Here is a 16714-nt window from a genome sequence, read left to right as displayed (position 1 = left end):
ACTGCTGGGGATTGAACCTGGGACCTCATGCTTGAGAGTTCAATGCCTTATCCACTGCGCCACCTCCCAGACCCACTTTTGTTGTTGGGGGATTAATGTTTTAGAATCATCAGTAAGTACAATAGTTTGTACATGCATAACATTTCCCAGTTTTCCACTAAAAATACAACCCACACTAGGTCCTCTGCCATCATGTTTGAGGACCTGAGACGACCCCCCCCCCAATTAACTTTTTAAGTATGAGGATGGTTTAAATTTTCACGTATGTTGTATTCAAAAGAAATCAAAAGTGGTCCGGGAGGTGGCGCAGTGGTAAAGCTTTGGACTCTCAAGCATGAGGTCCCAAGTTCGATCCCCGGCAGCACATGTGCCAGAGTGATGTCTGGTTCTTTCTCCCTCTATCTCATAAATAAATAAAAATTAAAAAAAAATCAAAAGGTCCAGCAATTAACAGCTTGGTGCTTCCAGGTAATTGTATATGGTCACAACTAGCTAGTGAGAACTACTTGGTTTTTTTCACTTTTGGTGTATTTCTGCTTGTTTTGGTGTTAAATGATTTATCATTACACTGCACTAAGTGTAGCAGCTGAATGTTGAGAACCCATTACATTCTGTGCCTGAGGGGTGAGGAAGGAGACTGCAAGAACTTTATGGGGTCTTTAAATTGTCTTATACCAGTGATGCTGCCATGACCACATCCGTCAAAACAATGTCGCGTGTAAACCACAGCTTAAAGGAATTTAGAAAAGTTGGATGGTGGGCCTCCCAGCATGGGCAAACCTGTTAACTCTGAAACACGAATAGAATCTGTCAAGGGGTCGGGTGGTGGCGCACCTGGATGAGCGCACAAGTTACAATGCGTGAGGACCCAGGTTCGAGCCCCTGGTCCCCACCTACAGGGGGAAAGCTTCGCAAGTGGTGAAGCAGTGCTGCAGGTGTCTCTCTTTCTCTCTTCCTCTCTAACTCTCCCTGCCCTCTCGATTTCTGGCTGTCTATCCAATAAATAAAGATAATAAACAAAAAAAATTAAAAAAGAATCTGTGCCAAGTTACTGACAGCGCCCCCCATAGAAGGCAGGCTGCCCGCGGTATCTGAAACCTGGCGATTCGGGACTTCCGGGAGCTTTTAACAAGCCCGGTTTCTTTCCGAAGCCGCCCCTGAGCTTCCTTATAGGAGGTTTACTGGGTTAGCAGACTGCAAGCCCAGGCCACGACGCTTCCTGGATTGTTAGGCGAGATCGTCATGTTGGGGCGCTGCCTCCCCTACAAAGTAGAACAGAAATATGACGAGACCTACTGGCGGGGGTAGGCAACATAACGGTTATGCAGAGACTCCTGTCTGAGACTCCAAAGTCTAGGTTCAATCCCGTGCTCCACCGTTAACCAGAGCTGAGCAGCGACCTCGGTAACAAGACCTCCCCCGCGCAGCCGGATGAGAGTTGACGCCACTTCCGGCGCGTCGTCTTCCGGCGCCATTTGATTCGAGTTTGGTGTGCGGGCGGGGCGGCGGTTGGGTGAGTTTTGCCATGAGCCCTTGGGCTCCTTGGTCGCCAACCGTGAGCGAGCTGCCGGCTGTCGGCTGTCGGCTGTCGGCTGTCTGTCTGCGCGCGGGCGGGCGGGCGGGCGGCCTGGCGCGGCGTTCCGGTAAGGTGCGTGCGGCGCAGCGGGAGCAGAGGCGCCCTGCTTCGGATCACCGTGTGGTGGAGGCTCCTCTCCAACATCTTTTTGGTTTTTTTAAAAATTTTGTTTGTTTTCCCTTTTGTTGCCCTTGTTTTTTTATTGTGGGTGTTGTTGTTGTTATTGATGTCGTTGTTGGACAGGACAGAGAGAAATGGAGAGAGGAGGGGAAGACAGAGAGGAGGAGAGAAAGACAGACACCTGCAGACCTGCTTCACCGCCTGTGAAGCGGACGCCCCTGCTGGTGGGGGGCCCGGGGCCCGACCGGGGTCCTTATGCCGTTCCCTGCGCTTTACCCACTGCGCTACCGCCGACTCCCCCCTCCTCTCCAGCATCTATTCGGGGCCCGCCTGAGGGCACGGCTGGCTTTAACTCCAGAAACTCGTTTTGTTTGTTTTGCGTGAATCATTGTTGGTTCTTATTTTTCTCTTCCTGGAGAGGCCTGGAGACTGACAGGAAAGTATGTGCCGAGGCACTATGCTAAGTGCTTTGCTGGCACGTTTTACAGTTCTTGCCATATCCAGATCCTCTGGGAACTGGGGGTGTGGGGGGTGACGGGGGACGTTTGGTGGGCCTGGGTGAAAACAAACTTACTGGAAACTTGGACTGGGGTACATCCCCCCCCCCCCCGAGTTTTTTCTCTGAGTAAGCATCAGTCTGCCTCTCTCCTTTCGCCCTGGGCGTTTATTGCGCTTTTTTGATGCAAATATGTGCACAGGAGACGACTATGTACATCAAAAATGATCACAGATCAGAAGTGAGCGATGGATTGCCCTCAAACCTTCCACATATTATTGGTAGTTTGAACTTGAAGTTTTTTATATATTTATTTATTTCCCCTTTTGTTGCCCTTGTTTTATTGTTGTAGTTATTATTGTTGTAGTGTTGGATAGGATAGAGAGAAATGGAAAGAAGAGGGGAAGACAGAGAGGGGGAGAGAAAGACACCTGCAGACCTGCTTCACCGCCTGTAAAGCGACTCCCCTGCAGGTGGGGAGCCGGAGGCTCGAACCAGGATCCTTACGCAGGTCCTTGCGCTTTGCGCCACGTGCGCTTAACCCGCTGCGCTACCGCCGGACTCCCGAACTTGAAGTTTTATGGAATTAAATTTAGGTTACCATGTGGCTAAAATTAAACACTTCAAGCCTAATAATATTGGGCGGTTTTGAGCTATTTAGAAAGCCTGTACTGTACGTCAACACACTTTTCCAGTATTTGATTTTTCTACTAGTAGGTACTTAATGGGCATGAACATTTAGGACCAATTCTTTCATAATGCTGATTACTTTAGCCTGGCTGCAGGCCACTTAAAAAACAGCACTTTGGGAGTCGGGCGGTAGCCCAGCGGGTTAAGTGCATGTGGCGCAAAGTCCAAGGACCGACTTTAATGACCCCGGTTGGAGCCCCCGGCTCCCCACCTACAGGGGAGTCGCTTTACAGGCGGTAAGGCAGGTCTGCAGGTGTCTATCTTTCTCTCCCCCTCTCGGTCTTCCCCATCTCTCTCCATTTCTCTCTGTCCTATCTAACAATGACATCAATAACAACAACAATAATAACTTCAACAATAAAAAGGGCAACAAAAGGGAATAAATGAAAATTTTTTAAATACTTATAAAAAAACCACTTTAATATTGGGGATTATATATAAAACTCAGAACAGTACATAGCAGCTAACCACATTACTGTAATGATTATTTGAAAACTGCTCTTTTTTTGTTACCCTTATTGAAATACTTTTAAAGAGAGAGATGCTGTACAAATTATAAGTTGTCTTTGCTTTTAGTGTTGCTGTTTTTAAATCTTACCTACTTTTTTAATATAGCCTCCATTCCTAGTCTTAGATAAATGACAAAATAGTCATAATATCATCACTGAAGTCAGTTTTGACTTTGAATAGTCAAAACTGACTTTTTAGTTTAAAATATGTTAGTGTAGCTATGCAAGTAATTTGGAAACATGAAATTACTGCTTAGTACTTGGTTTTGATCAAAGTGGAAGACAGATCTATCTAAAGAATTAGGTACTGTGGGGATTTACATAGACTTAGAATAGTTTATGTAAATTTATACAAAGCTTGGAAAATCCTTGGGTAAGCTCCTTGGGGAAATATCAGAATGCTGACATGAAAGCATCCCACTCTTTTCCTCCCTTTTACCTCCCTGGCAAATAAAAGAATCTCTTTGAGTATATGCTCCTCTTTCCTGAAGCAGGAACAAAGGTCAGGTAATACTATAGTAGAAAGGTTAAAAAATTGGACTTTGCTGTCAAACACACCTGCATTTAAATCACTATTCTCACCTGTTCTGTGTGATTTTGGAGGAGGATGTTGGCAAGAAAAGCCATACAGTCTGGTAAGTATCTCCTCATCTTACTTGAATTAACTAAGGTAGATACATAGTGGGAATGTTTTCACTTTGTCAGAGGATTATCAGATTTTTAAGGACAGTAGAACCCAAATTGCTGATTGCTAGTGTGACACTGCAACCTAGAATTCTGGTATGTGGAATTTGAGAGGTCTGAACTCGTTGGCTATATAACACATTCCTGTCACTTGCAGGCATCAGCAGTTTTGTCTTCAGGGCCAGCAGAATTGCTTGCTTGGATAGTGTGCTGCTTTGCTATATGCACAACCCAGATTTAAGCCAGGCTCCCACTTCATTGAAGGATACTTCCTTGATGCTGTCTTTTTCAGTTTCTATCTCTGAAAAAAAAAAAAAGAATAAACAAAAACATAATTTTGTTTTCAGACTGTAGCTGTGTCACTGTGTTATGATGCCATCTCGTACCAACCTGGCTACTGGAATCCCTAATAGTAAAGTGAAATACTCGAGACTTGCCAGCACAGACGATGGCTACATTGACCTTCAGGTAAATGCAGAGGAAGTTGAAGAGACTGGCTGGCTCTGTTTCTGTTGGGCAAGCAGAAAAACCTTTCAGGTGGAGGTTTTGCTAATTGTCCCTGGGGACTAGGGCAGCGAACTCATCTGAGATCCTTTTAGTCAAAGCCTGCCAGAAAGATCTTGCCAGAGTGGTTTTGAATCAATATAATGACTTAAACTGCTTATTGTGCTGCTGGTTCTTTGTGCCCATGCAATTCCACTGCTCCCAGTAGACCCCCCACCCATAGTTATGAGCTTCCCTTCTTTCTGCTTGGTGCTCCCATATGGTGGTGGAGGGCTCAAATTCAGGTTCCTACACATAGTAAACGGTGCGCTCTACTAGATAAGCTTATGTCTAAAAATTTTTTTTTTTAAATTATTTATTTATTTGGTTAGACGCAGAGAAATCAAAAGAGGAGTGGGGAGATAGAGAGAGAGGAAGAGACATTGCAGTACTGCTTCACGACTTAGGAAGCCTTCCCCCTGCAGGTGGGGTCCGGGGCCTTGAACCCAGGTCCCTGTGCGTTCGTCATAGCATGTGCACTCAATCAGATGCGCCACCACCTAGCCCCCCCAAGAATTTTGGTTTTATTATTTTGTTATTATTGTTACTGGCACTTCAACACTCCAAGTCAGCTTTACACAGAGTAACAGAGATTTTACAGGTAGTGAAAATAAGAGAGGCAGAGGGTGAAACATCACAGTGCTAAAGTGAAGCAGGTGTGCAGATGTTGATATCTCTCCCTCATATCTTTCCCATCCCTCTCAATTTCTCTCTCTGTCCTATCCAATAAAATGGAAAAAATGACCACCAGGAGCAGTAGATCCGTAGTGCTGGCACCAAGCTACAGCAATAACCCTGGAGGGAGGGAGGGAAGCAGAGAGGGAGAAAGAAAGGAAAGGGAGAGGGAAAAGGAAAAAGAAAGAAAGAAAGAAAGAAAGAAAGAAAGAAAGAAAGAAAGAAAGAAAGAAAGAAAGAAAGAAAGGAAGGTCCGGGAGGTGGTGAGGTGGATAAGCACTGGTCTCTCAAGCATGAGGTCCTGAGTCCAGTCTCCGGCAGCACATGTACCAGAGTGATGTCTGGCTCTTTCTCTTTCCTCCCATCCCTCTCATTAATAAATAATAAATTATTTTAAAAGAAAGAGAGGGAGAGACCTGTACCTCTGCTTCACCACTTGTGAAGCTTCCTGTCTGCAAGTGGGGACTAGGGGCTTGAGCCTACAGTCCTTACATGTGGTGAACGTCTGTGCCCAAACCCCCCCTCCCTTTTAAGATTTATTTATTTATTTATTTTATTAATGAGACTGAAAGAGGCCAGAGCAGTACTCTGGCATATGCCAGGGACTGAACTCAGGTTATAATGCTTCTAAATCTGGAGCTATACCACTGCATCACCTCCTTGGTCAGCATGTGAGCTTTCTCACTGGCTGGGCCTCTTAGGAATTTTCACATGTGCAACTCAGAAGGTAGCACAGTGGGTAAAATATTGAACTCTTCAAGCATGAGGTCCTGAATTTGAACCCCAGCATCCCGTGTGCCAAAGTGATGTTCTTTGGTTCTCTCCTCTTTATTTTATAAGTAAACCAGTCTTTAAGAAGCAAAAAGATTGAGCAGTGCTCTGGTAAAAAGTAAAAATAGAATAAGATAAATAAAAAGCATAAAGAATTTTCATTTGTGACAACAGAATGCAGAAATTTCACGTTGTATTTAGTTTATCTGGAAAATGTAAGATTTTGTTTCCCAAAGTAGGATTTTTAAAACGCATTTATTTGGACAGAGAGAAATTGAGAGTGGGATGGGGAGAGAGAGAGAGAGAGCTGAAGTGTTGCTTCACCACTTGTGAAGTTTCCACCCCTGCAAGTGGGGACTGGGGACTTGTATCTGGATCCTTACACATGATGGTGTGTGCTCAGCCAGGTGCTCCACCACTCAGTGCCATAAGTAGATTTTAGCTGTGTCATCAAAATCTGTTTACACTTTAGTCAAAGCCAGTTCATAACCATTATGCTAGCTCCCCAACTCTCCAAAACCTTTGACTGTAAAATGATTTAGAAATTAGATTCAGAGAGTCGGGCTGTAGAGCAGAGGGTTAAGCGCAGGTGGCGCAAAGCACAAGGACTGGCATAAGGATCCCGGTTCGAGCCCCGGCTCCCCACCTGCAGGAGAGTCACTTCACAGGTGGTGAAGCAGGTCTGCAGGTGTCTATCTTTCTCTCCTCCTCTCTGTCTTCCCCTCCTCTCTCCATTTCTCTCTGTCCTATCCAACAACGACAACAACAATAATAACTACAACAGTAAAACAACAAGGGCAACAAAGGGAATAAATAATAAATAAAATAAATATTAAAAAAAAAAGAAATTAGATTCAAAACTGGAAAAGTTAACATTTTTTCTGGTGTTGCTGTGATTATTAGAGCAACAACTAGGGTTTCATCTCCTGCCTACCCTTTTCTTTTTTTTTTTTTCTCATCCTGTCCCCACTGAGGTTTTACCACTCACTCCAAGATGACTTTAGGAAAAAAAAAAAAAGTGAAAGAGACCACAGCATCAAAGCTTCCTTTCCTTCCTAGAACTGCACTGGGTTAGTTGGACTTAATTCAAGACCATAAGACATCCAGAATGGTTATTATCCTCTGTACTTTGAAGTATATGTGCCCTGGTACTTTGATAATATTCTTTATTGTCTTTTTTTTTTTTTTTCTCCTCTCTTCCAGTTTAAGAAAAGCCCTCCTAAGATTCCATATAAGGCCATTGCGCTTGCTACAGTGCTGTTTTTGATTGGTGCCTTTCTCATTATCATAGGCTCCCTCCTCCTGGCTGGATATATCAGCAAAGGGGTAAGCTTCTGGGAATGTGTCATGAGAGCTTTCAAATATGTGCCAGGGTGCTGGTGTTTTATAGTCATGTCTAGCACAGCAGATACCAGCAGGAAAAATGATTTCCTTTTAAGTTTTATTCTCTGATAATAAAAACATTATGTGTTTCTTCCTTTGAGTAATGAAAAACTTCTAGTTTCTGTGAGATCAGTGATGACAGGTAACAAACTCTGAGGTACTGGGCATTGGGCAGTTTCACCTGCTGTCGTGAATTAGGACAACAAAGCTGAACTTGGCATCAAGAACTTGTAGTTGATAAAGGGTATTACTGAAGAAGCATGCTGTCATTGTAGCTTTGCAGTGCCACTACTGTCTTGTCTTCTTGTCTTTCTCCTTCCTCACCCCTCCCCCTTTTCCACCCATATTGATAACCAGGGAGAACCACTAAGGCTTGCAAAGATGTGGGACTGCATACTAAGTCAGGATTCTGACTCTTGAATCAGATCCTTCCCTTCTTCTCCCTTCTCCCCTCCTTCTCTTTCCCTCTTCCCTTTCTTTTATTTTATTTATTTATTTTGTTAAATTATTTTTAAATTTATTTTCCCTTTTGTTGCCATTGGTTTTTTATTGTTGTAGTAGTTATTATTGTTGATGCCATCATTGTTGGATAGGACAGAGAGAAATGGAGAGGGGAGGGGAAGACAGGGGGAAAAAGACACCTGCAGAACTGTTTCACCGCTTGTGAAGTGACTCCCCTGCAGGTGGGGAGGCAGGGGGCTCGAACCGGGATCCTTAAGCCGATCCTTTCACTTTGTGCCACTTGTGCTTAACCTGCTGCGCTACCGCCCAACTCTCCTCTTTGATTTATTAATGAGAAAGGCAGAGAGAACCAGAGGATAGGGCTGGGTGGTGGCACACCTGGTTGAGCACACAGGTTACAATGTAAGGACCTGGATCCGAGCCCCTAGTCCCCACTTGCAGGGGCAAAGCTTTGTGGGTGGTGAAGCAGTGTTGTAGGTATCTCTCTGCTTCTCTCCCTCTCTGCCACCCCCTGTCCTCTCAGTTTCTTGTTGTCCCTATCCAATAAATAAAAAAAAATAATTTGAAAGATATAAAAGATGGAGCGAGAAAGAGAACCAGAGCATCTCTCTGACACATGAGATTACATGATTTATCCACTGTGCCATCTCATATGCTTCTTAGATTTGATTTGGCTGGAGTTCTACTAAGCTTCAGTGTTACCCTTTAGAAACCTAAGGCAATATTTGGTGATTCTAACTCTTAGGCTATATACAAATGGTTATATAAAATGTCTGAGGAGTTCTGAATTAATATCGGTCATAATTCACACCCACTCTTCACACACCAGGACAGGGGATGATAGTCACATCATTCTATAGAAGGAATATAGGCAGGAACAGAAATAGTGCACAGGGCCAGGAAGATAGCATAATAGTTTTTCAAAAGACCTTTATGCCTGAGTCTCCAAGGTCCCAGGCTCAGTCCTTGGCACCACCATGAGCCAGAGCTAAATAGTGCTTTGGTTAGAAATAGGAGAAACTGGGAGTCATGCAGTAGCGCAGTGGGGTAAGCACACATGGCGCAAAGCACAAGTACTGACATAAGGATCTTGGTTCGAGCCCCTGGCTCCCCACCTGCAGGAGTCGATTCACAGGCAGTGAAGCAGGTCTGCGGGTGTCTCTTTCTCTACTCCTCTGTCTTCCCCATCTCTCTCCATTTCTCTCTGTCCTAACAACAGCGACATCAATAACAACAACAACAATAACTACAACAACAATAAAAAGGGCAACTAAAGGGAAAATAAATAAATAAAATATAAAATAAAAAATAAAAGAATCTGTGAACATTATAATTGATGAGTTCCACTGTCATAGTAAAATGGCTTTTTTATTAGTATCTTTATTATTTTATTTTTTTAATTATTTTATTATTTTTACAGCCAGAAATTGAGAGGGAAGGAGATAGACAGAGAGACACCTGCAGCCCTGCTTCACCACTCGCAAAGCCTTCCCTCTGCAGGTGGGGATCAGAGGCTCAAACCCGGGTCCTTTCGCACTGTAACATGTCGCTCAACCAGGTGCGCCACCACCCGGCCCCAGATGGCTCAGGTTTTTTTGTTTGTTTGTTTGTTTTTAATATTTTATTTATTCCTTTTTGTTTCCCTTGGTTTTTTTTGTTGTTGTTGTAGTAGTTATTATTGTTATTAATGTTGTTATTATTGGATAGAACAGAGAGAAATGCAGAAAGGAGGGGAAGACAGAGGGGGAGAAAAGGTAGACACCTGCAGACCTGCTTCACCGCTTGTGAAGCGACTCCCCTGCAGGTGGGGAGCCAGGGGCTTGAACCAGGATCCTTACGCCAGTCCTTGCGCTTTGGGCCACGTGCGCTTAACCCACTACGCTACCGCCTGACTCCAGATGGCTCAGTTTTTAAGAAATGTGTCTGATTTGCCAGCTTCCTTAACTATTTTGCAGAGCACTGCTCAGCTCTGGCTTACGGTGGTCTCAAGGATGACCCTGTGATCTCAGAACTACAGACGTGGAAGTCATTGGCATAACCATGATGCTGTCTCACTGGCCTACTTCCTTAGCCATTTAAAGCTATTATACAGCTACCAGATACTTGGTGCAATCTAAATTTGAATGCCTGACTTCAGGTCTGTACCCTCAGTTTTCATTGCAGTGTTAATACAGTAAGTAGTGATATTATATAAATTGAGGTATGATCTGAGATCAACATGTAAACATGTAGTTTACAAAAGACCATTTTATAAGTTAGGGTAAAGGTGACCAGTTTAAATAGCTTAACTGGTAGGGTATAGGACTTCCATGCCAGAGGCACTGACAGTGGTATTGACTTCTCTGTAATGTGAAACTTCATCTCATATGAAACAGATAAAATAACTTTTTTTTTTTCTACCAGGGTTATCGCTGGGGCTCAGTGCCTGCACAACAAACCCACTGTTCCTAGAGGCCATTTTTCCCATTTTTATTGGATAGGACAGAGATTTTGAGAGAGGAGGGGAGATAGAGAGGGAAAGAGAAAGATAGACACCTGCAGACCTGCTTCACCGCTGGGAAGCGACCCCCTGCAGGTAGGTAGCCAGGGGCTTGAACCCTGATCCTTGTGTGGGTCCTTGTGCTTGTACAATGTGCACTTAACTGGATGTGCTACCACATGGCCACCAGTAAAGTAAAATAAATCTTTAAGAAAATAAGAATAAGGGGCAGGGATAGATAGCATAATAGTTATGCAAACACTCATTCCTGAGGCTCCAAAGTCCCATGTTCAATCCCCTGCACTACCATAAACCAAAGCTGAGCAGTGCTCGTAAAAAAAAAAAAAAAAATACCTGCACCTGGTTAAATTGACGTGTTACCATGTGCAAGAATCTGAGTTTGAGCCCCCACTCCCCACCTACAGGGGAAGAAGTTTCATGAGTGGTGAAGCAAGTTGTACAGGTGTCTCTCTGTCTCCCACTGTGTCCTCCTCCCCTCTCAATTTCTCTCTTTCCTATAAAATAAAGGGGGTGGGGGATTTGGCTACCAGGAGCAGTAGATTTACCACACAGGCACCAAGCTCTAGTAGTAGTTGAGCACACATTGCCATGCACAAGCCCCCTGGTTCCCATCTGTAAGGGAGAAGTTTCATGAGCGGTGAAGTAGGGCTGCAGGTGTCCCTTTTTCTTTCTCCTTCTCTGTCTTCCCTTTCCCTCTGAATTTCTCTCCCTCTATCCAATAAAATATTAAAGTAATAAATTTTAAACAACAAAAAAGGAAGAAAAAGAAAATCATCAATTGTAGAGGAGTTAGTATAAAATTCATGCTTCCATTGTCTGAAGCACTGATGTCCCAGGTTCAATCTCCTGCACTATCATAAGCCAGAGCTGAACAGTGCAGGGTAAAAATTAAAGAAATCGGGAGTCAGGTAGTAGTGCAGCAGGTTAAGCGCAAGGACCAGCATAAGGATCTTGGTTTGAACTCCCAGCTCCTGACCTGCAGGGGAGTTGCTTCACAAGTGGTGAGGCAGGTCTGCAGGTGTCTATCTTTCTCTCCCCCACTTTGTCTTCCTCGTCTGTCTCCATTTCTCTCTGTCCTATCCAACGACGACGACATTAATAGCAACTCCCCTGCAGGTGGGAGCCGAGGGCTCGAACCAGGATCCTTAAGTGGGACCTTGTGCTTTGCGCCATGTGTGCTTAACCCTCTGCACTACCACTGGACTCTTTTTTTTTTTTTTTTTTTTTGGTACCAGAGCACAGCTCAGCTCTGGTTTATGGTGTGGTATGGGGGATTGAACCTGGGACTTTGGAGCCTCAGGCATGAGAGCCTATTTGCATAACCATTATGCTATCTACCCCCACCCAACAATGGGAAAATTACAAAGACGTGTACACTAACTGTATAAACATCAACAACTGTATCTAGGGCTAGATAGATAGCTTAGTTTGTTGGAGCTTACAACTCACTTGTGTGAGGCTTCAGAGGTTGAGGCTCAGTCCCCACTGTAGCCTTATGCCAGAGCTGGACAGGACTCTGGCCTCCGCTCCTCCCCCCATTTTCTCTCTTGTATAAGAAAGATGTATATATAAAAGATAAATGATATATAAATAAAATACAGAAAGCAGGGTTTGTTTATCTATCATTTTTGTTGTTGTTGTTTTTTACCAGAGCACTGCTCAACTCTGGCTTGGCTTGTGGTGGTACCTGGTGATTGAACCTGAAACCATTGGTGCCTCAGGCATGAAAGGTGTTTTTTTGTTGTTTGTTTGTTTGGCATAACCATTATGCTATCTCCCCAGACCCAGAGCAGTTTTTATAAAAGTGAATTCATGCAGCAAAGTTACAGGATTTGTTATATGTGGGACGCAGCTGCAGATTTGTTGATGAATTGCCTGCCCACATGGAACTCCCCCAAAAGGTCAAGCTTTTTTGATAACCTAAACACAGTCCCTCCCTCTTTGATTTTTGAATTGTGCTTATGGATGTCCACACTAAAATAATTTGCAAGTCCAAGAAAAACAGGTTTGTTGTGATAGTCTGTGTAATTACTAAATGCGAGAGACATTCAGAGCATTTTAACAGTCTGGGAGTTGGGGGTGGGAGGTGGTGTTAAGTAAAATTGCATATATGTTAGTGTTTTTTTTAAATAAAGTATTTGTTCCCTTTTGTTGCCCTTGTTTTATTGTTGTAGTTATTGATGCCATCGTTGTTGGGTAGGACAGAGAGAAATGGAGAGAGGAGGGGAAGGCAGAGAGGAAGAGAGAAAGACACCTGCAGACCTACTTCACCACCTGTGAAGCGACTCCCCTGCAGGTGGGGAGCCAGGGTCTCGAACCGGGATCCTTACGCTGGTCCTTGTGCTTTGCACCACCTGCGCTTAACCCGATGAGCTGCCGCATGACTCCCATATGTTACAGTTTTAATGTATGAAGAACTTTTATTATTTTGACAAGTACTTTGTTTGTAAGATGTATTAGTGAGAGAGAGAGAGAGAGAGAAAGGAGAACAGTGCATTATTACACATACAGTGCTGGGGATTGAACTTGGAACTCATGTTTGAGAGACCAAACCAAAGCAGTTGCTTGTTAAAAGAAATGAAATACAGGATCGGATGGTGGCACATCTGGTAGAGCACACAGGTTACTATGTGTGAGAACCTGGGTTCAATCCTCCAGTCCCCTCTACAGGGGGAAAGCTTCACAACCAGTAGAACAGTGCTGCTGATATTTCTCCTTTTTGTCTCTCTCTTTCAAAAAAGAAGTATTAAGATGTTGATCTATTGACTGAATCTATAGTTTTATTGTATTTGAAGCTTATAGTTTGTATATTAATGCATTTGCTTCCTTCTGCCACCAGGGAGCAGACCGAGCTGTTCCTGTCCTGATTATTGGCATCCTGGTGTTCCTACCAGGATTTTACCACCTGCGCATCGCTTACTATGCATCCAAAGGCTACCGGGGTTACTCCTATGATGATATTCCAGACTTTGATGATTAGCACATACCTCATCCCTGCGGAGAAGAATCACAGATGAGACTGAATCCAGCTTTATCACTTTGAGTAGAACTGTGGCCAAGGGCTAAGGAATTCTGTAGCATGTGGATCTTTAACACAACAACATGCAGATTTTATGGGTCCACCCTAAAGCTGAGCTTAAAGTTAGTTAAGATATGCTCTATTTTCCAACTCCTGATTTCACATGAATATGTATTTGGAAGAATAGCATTATTAATTCTACCTGAAAGCAAGATATTCTATATTGGCAAATGTCTTCACTCTTTTTGGAATTGAGCAATTCATTCGAATAGTTGTCATTGTCAGTTATTGTGAAGGGAGAATGTCAAATTACTTATTACTGAGTAATTTTGAAAAGTCTTTTAAGTATCTTATTCCCTGCACTCATCTGTAACTTCATGTTCTAGTGCAAATAAGACCTTGGCAAAGTCCAGTGTCATACTGGTATATTTGTAATTTATTTTTACTTGGTTTCTTCTTTGCTTCTTTGTGAATTTTTTTGACTTACATAGATTGACCAATGGCAGTTCATTAGATGTTATTCATAACTTATGTTGACATATGATTTTGTATAGAATAATATCTGATTAGGGTGATATGTCCACAAAGTGAATTTAGTTCTATGCGCCCCCCCCCCCCAGTTTTAGGGTTTTCTTCCCTGAACTTGGTTTCTTTTTAACAGCAATGTCAGTAAGTTTTCACAATGCAGACACTTTCTTGTCACCAGTATTTGGCCAGCTTTCATCTGGGTCACTAGTAGTTTGGCCACTGCTTACTTTGAATCATTCTTTTTTTTTTTTTCTAAATATTTTATTTATTTATTCCCTTTTGTTGCCCTTGTTTTATTGTTGTAGTTATTATTGTCGTCGTTGTTGGATAGGACAGAGAGAAACGGAGAGAGGAGGGGAAGACAGAGGGGGAGAGAAAGACACCTGCAGACCTGCTTCACCGCCTGTGAAGCGACTCCCCTGCAGGTGGGGAGCCGGGTTTTGAACCAGGATCCTTATGCCGGTCCTTGTGCTTTGCGCCACCTGCGCTTAACCCGCTGTGCTACAGCCCGACTCCCCACTTTGAATCATTCTGTCTTCTCTGTTGATAGATCAAGATGTTCTGTATATCATGCCTTTAAGGACTGAACTTTTGGTTGTATCCTAAGAAATGTAGATAAGTGGTTGTTATTTAATTATAATAAGTTGTTATCATTCTGTATTGTAATGTCATTCATTTTGTTGGAGATCACAAGATTCAGCCTCAATCCCTAGAGGATTGGGCTGTTTTAACTCAATTGTGTTTCCTAATTTGCAAAAAGTGAATTATAGTTAAGAGAAATTAAACTGTCAAAATCTAAATCCTGGACTTAAAATGAATTAACTTTAAACATTCAGAAAACCTGAGTATCAGTATCTTTTGCTCTCAAAACTACCTCCATCTTTTGGACTACCTCCATCTGTAGATAAACTTGTTGTGGGTCAGACTCTGCTTTTCAGTTCTTAAATTAAATTTTTTTAAATTATCTATTTATTTATTGGATAGAGACAGCCAGAAATCTCGAGGGTAGGGGGAGATAGGGAGAGAGACAGAGACACCTGCAACACTGCTTCACCACTTGAAAAGCTTTCCCCCTGAGGTGGGGACTGGGGGCTTGAACCCAGGTCCATGCGTATTGTAGCATGTGCACTCAACCAGGTGCACCACCATCCATCCGATCCCAGTTCTTAAATTATTTATTTATTCCCTTTTGTTGTCCCCTTTTTTATTGTAGTTATTATTGTTGTCATTGTTGGATAGAACAGAGAGAAATGGAGAGATGGGGAAGACAGAGGGGGAGAGAAAGATAGACACCTGAAGACCTGCTTCACCGCCTGTGAAGCGACTGCCCTGCAGGTGGGGAGCCGGGGCTTGAACCAGGATCCTTAACGCAGGTCCTTGGGCTTTGCACCACGTGTGCTTAACCTCCTGCGCTACTGCCTGACTCCCGAGCTCTTACATTTTTAAAAGCGTTAGAACCAGAGCATCACTCTGATGCATGCAGTGGCAGAGATTGAACTCAGAACTTCATGCTTGAGAATTCAACTCTTAGCCATTGTACTACCTCCCAGGCTGCTTCTGTTTTTAATACTGAGGTGTCCAGAAGCCTGGGAATGCAATCAGCCATGATTATGAAGGCTGTTTGGTACAGAAAGTTTATTGAGAATGAGTTCGGAGCTGGGGAGATAGCATAATGGCTATGCAAAAAGACTCCTGGGAACCAGGTGGTAGCATACCAGGTTAAGTGCACATGGCGCTGAAGTGCAAAGACCAACATAAAAGATCTCGGGTCAAGCCCCCTAGCTTCCCACCTGCAGGGGGGTCACTTCACAAGTGGTGAAGCAGGTGTGTCTATCTTTCTGTCCCCATCTCTGTCTTCCCCATCTCGATTTCTGTGCTATCCAACAACAGCAGCAACAAAATGGAAAAAAAAAAAAAAAGGCCTTCAGGAGAAATGGATTCAGAGTGCAGGTACCAAGCCCCAGTGATAACCCTGAAGGCAAAAAATGAAAAAAGACTTTATGCTGGAGGCATCATAAGTCCAAGCACCACCAATAAGCCAGAACTGAGTTCTAGTGGGGGAAAAAAAAAGTTTTGTTTCTAAATGACCAGCAGGTGGTGCTATTCAGTAAGCAATTACAGTGTGTGGGTTAAGGTCAAAAGGAAGTCTAGACTGGAGAGAAATTTAGGAGTGGACAGTGTCTGAGAGCCATGAGATTGAACGAAATCTCCTAAGGAGTGGCTGTGCATTGAAGGGGGAAAAACGGAGGGTTGGGCGATAGCGCAGCAGGTTAAGCACACGTGGTGTGAAGGGCAAGGACCTACGTAAGGATCCCGGCACCCCCAGCTCCCCACCTGCACGGGAGTCGCTTCATGGGCGGTGAAGCAGATCTGGAAGTGTTGATATCTTTCCCCATCTTCCCCTCCTTTCCATTTCTTTCCTATCCAACAACGACAACACCGATAACAACAACATTAGTAACAATAAACAAGGGCAGCAAAAGGGGGAAGAAAGCAAATTTAAAAAAAAAAAAAGGCGGGGGGAGAAACCAACAGCCTACTAGCATTAAGAAAAGGAAAGAAGGAGGGAGGATTACCTGAAATAGTCTCCAGGGTTAAGTACTTTTAGTAACAGGAAGGGTAGACTGGGGAGTCTAGTACTCTGAAGTTCTTTAACTTATATAATGTAAAGGGAGGGGAAAAATATTAAAATGGAACAAAAGAACTTAGTGAAAAATAGGGATTTGTTAAGGAGAGGGAGAGTAATGCTTTGGTTTCC

At 43.5% G+C, this 16714-nt stretch overlaps 1 protein-coding gene across 5 annotated transcripts; it reads left to right on the top strand.

The window, feature by feature from the left end:
* Positions 1–1449: 1449 nt before the first annotated feature.
* Positions 1450–14756, top strand: TMEM230 (transmembrane protein 230). Of its 5 annotated transcripts, XM_016195381.2 has the most exons (5): positions 1491–1643; positions 3995–4026; positions 4423–4543; positions 7268–7390; positions 13249–14756. In XM_016195381.2, exons 3-5 carry the CDS (start codon positions 4445–4447, stop codon positions 13387–13389), a joined length of 363 nt encoding a protein of 120 aa, XP_016050867.1. In that variant the 5' UTR covers positions 1491–1643; positions 3995–4026; positions 4423–4444; the 3' UTR covers positions 13390–14756. The 5 variants fall into 5 exon arrangements, with proteins under 5 accessions (XP_016050868.1, XP_016050865.1, XP_016050866.1 ...); XM_016195382.2 differs by lacking the exon at positions 3995–4026 and having other exon boundaries at positions 1450–1513; XM_016195379.2 differs by lacking the exon at positions 3995–4026 and having other exon boundaries at positions 1474–1648.
* The last annotated feature ends 1958 nt before the right edge of the window (positions 14757–16714 follow it).

Source organism: Erinaceus europaeus, unplaced genomic scaffold (assembly GCF_950295315.1).
Source record: "Erinaceus europaeus unplaced genomic scaffold, mEriEur2.1 scaffold_520, whole genome shotgun sequence".
Taxonomy (NCBI): Eukaryota; Metazoa; Chordata; class Mammalia; order Eulipotyphla; family Erinaceidae; genus Erinaceus; species Erinaceus europaeus.
The sequence above is the reverse complement of the archived record's forward strand: the minus strand, read 5'-3'. Positions and strand labels throughout refer to the sequence as shown.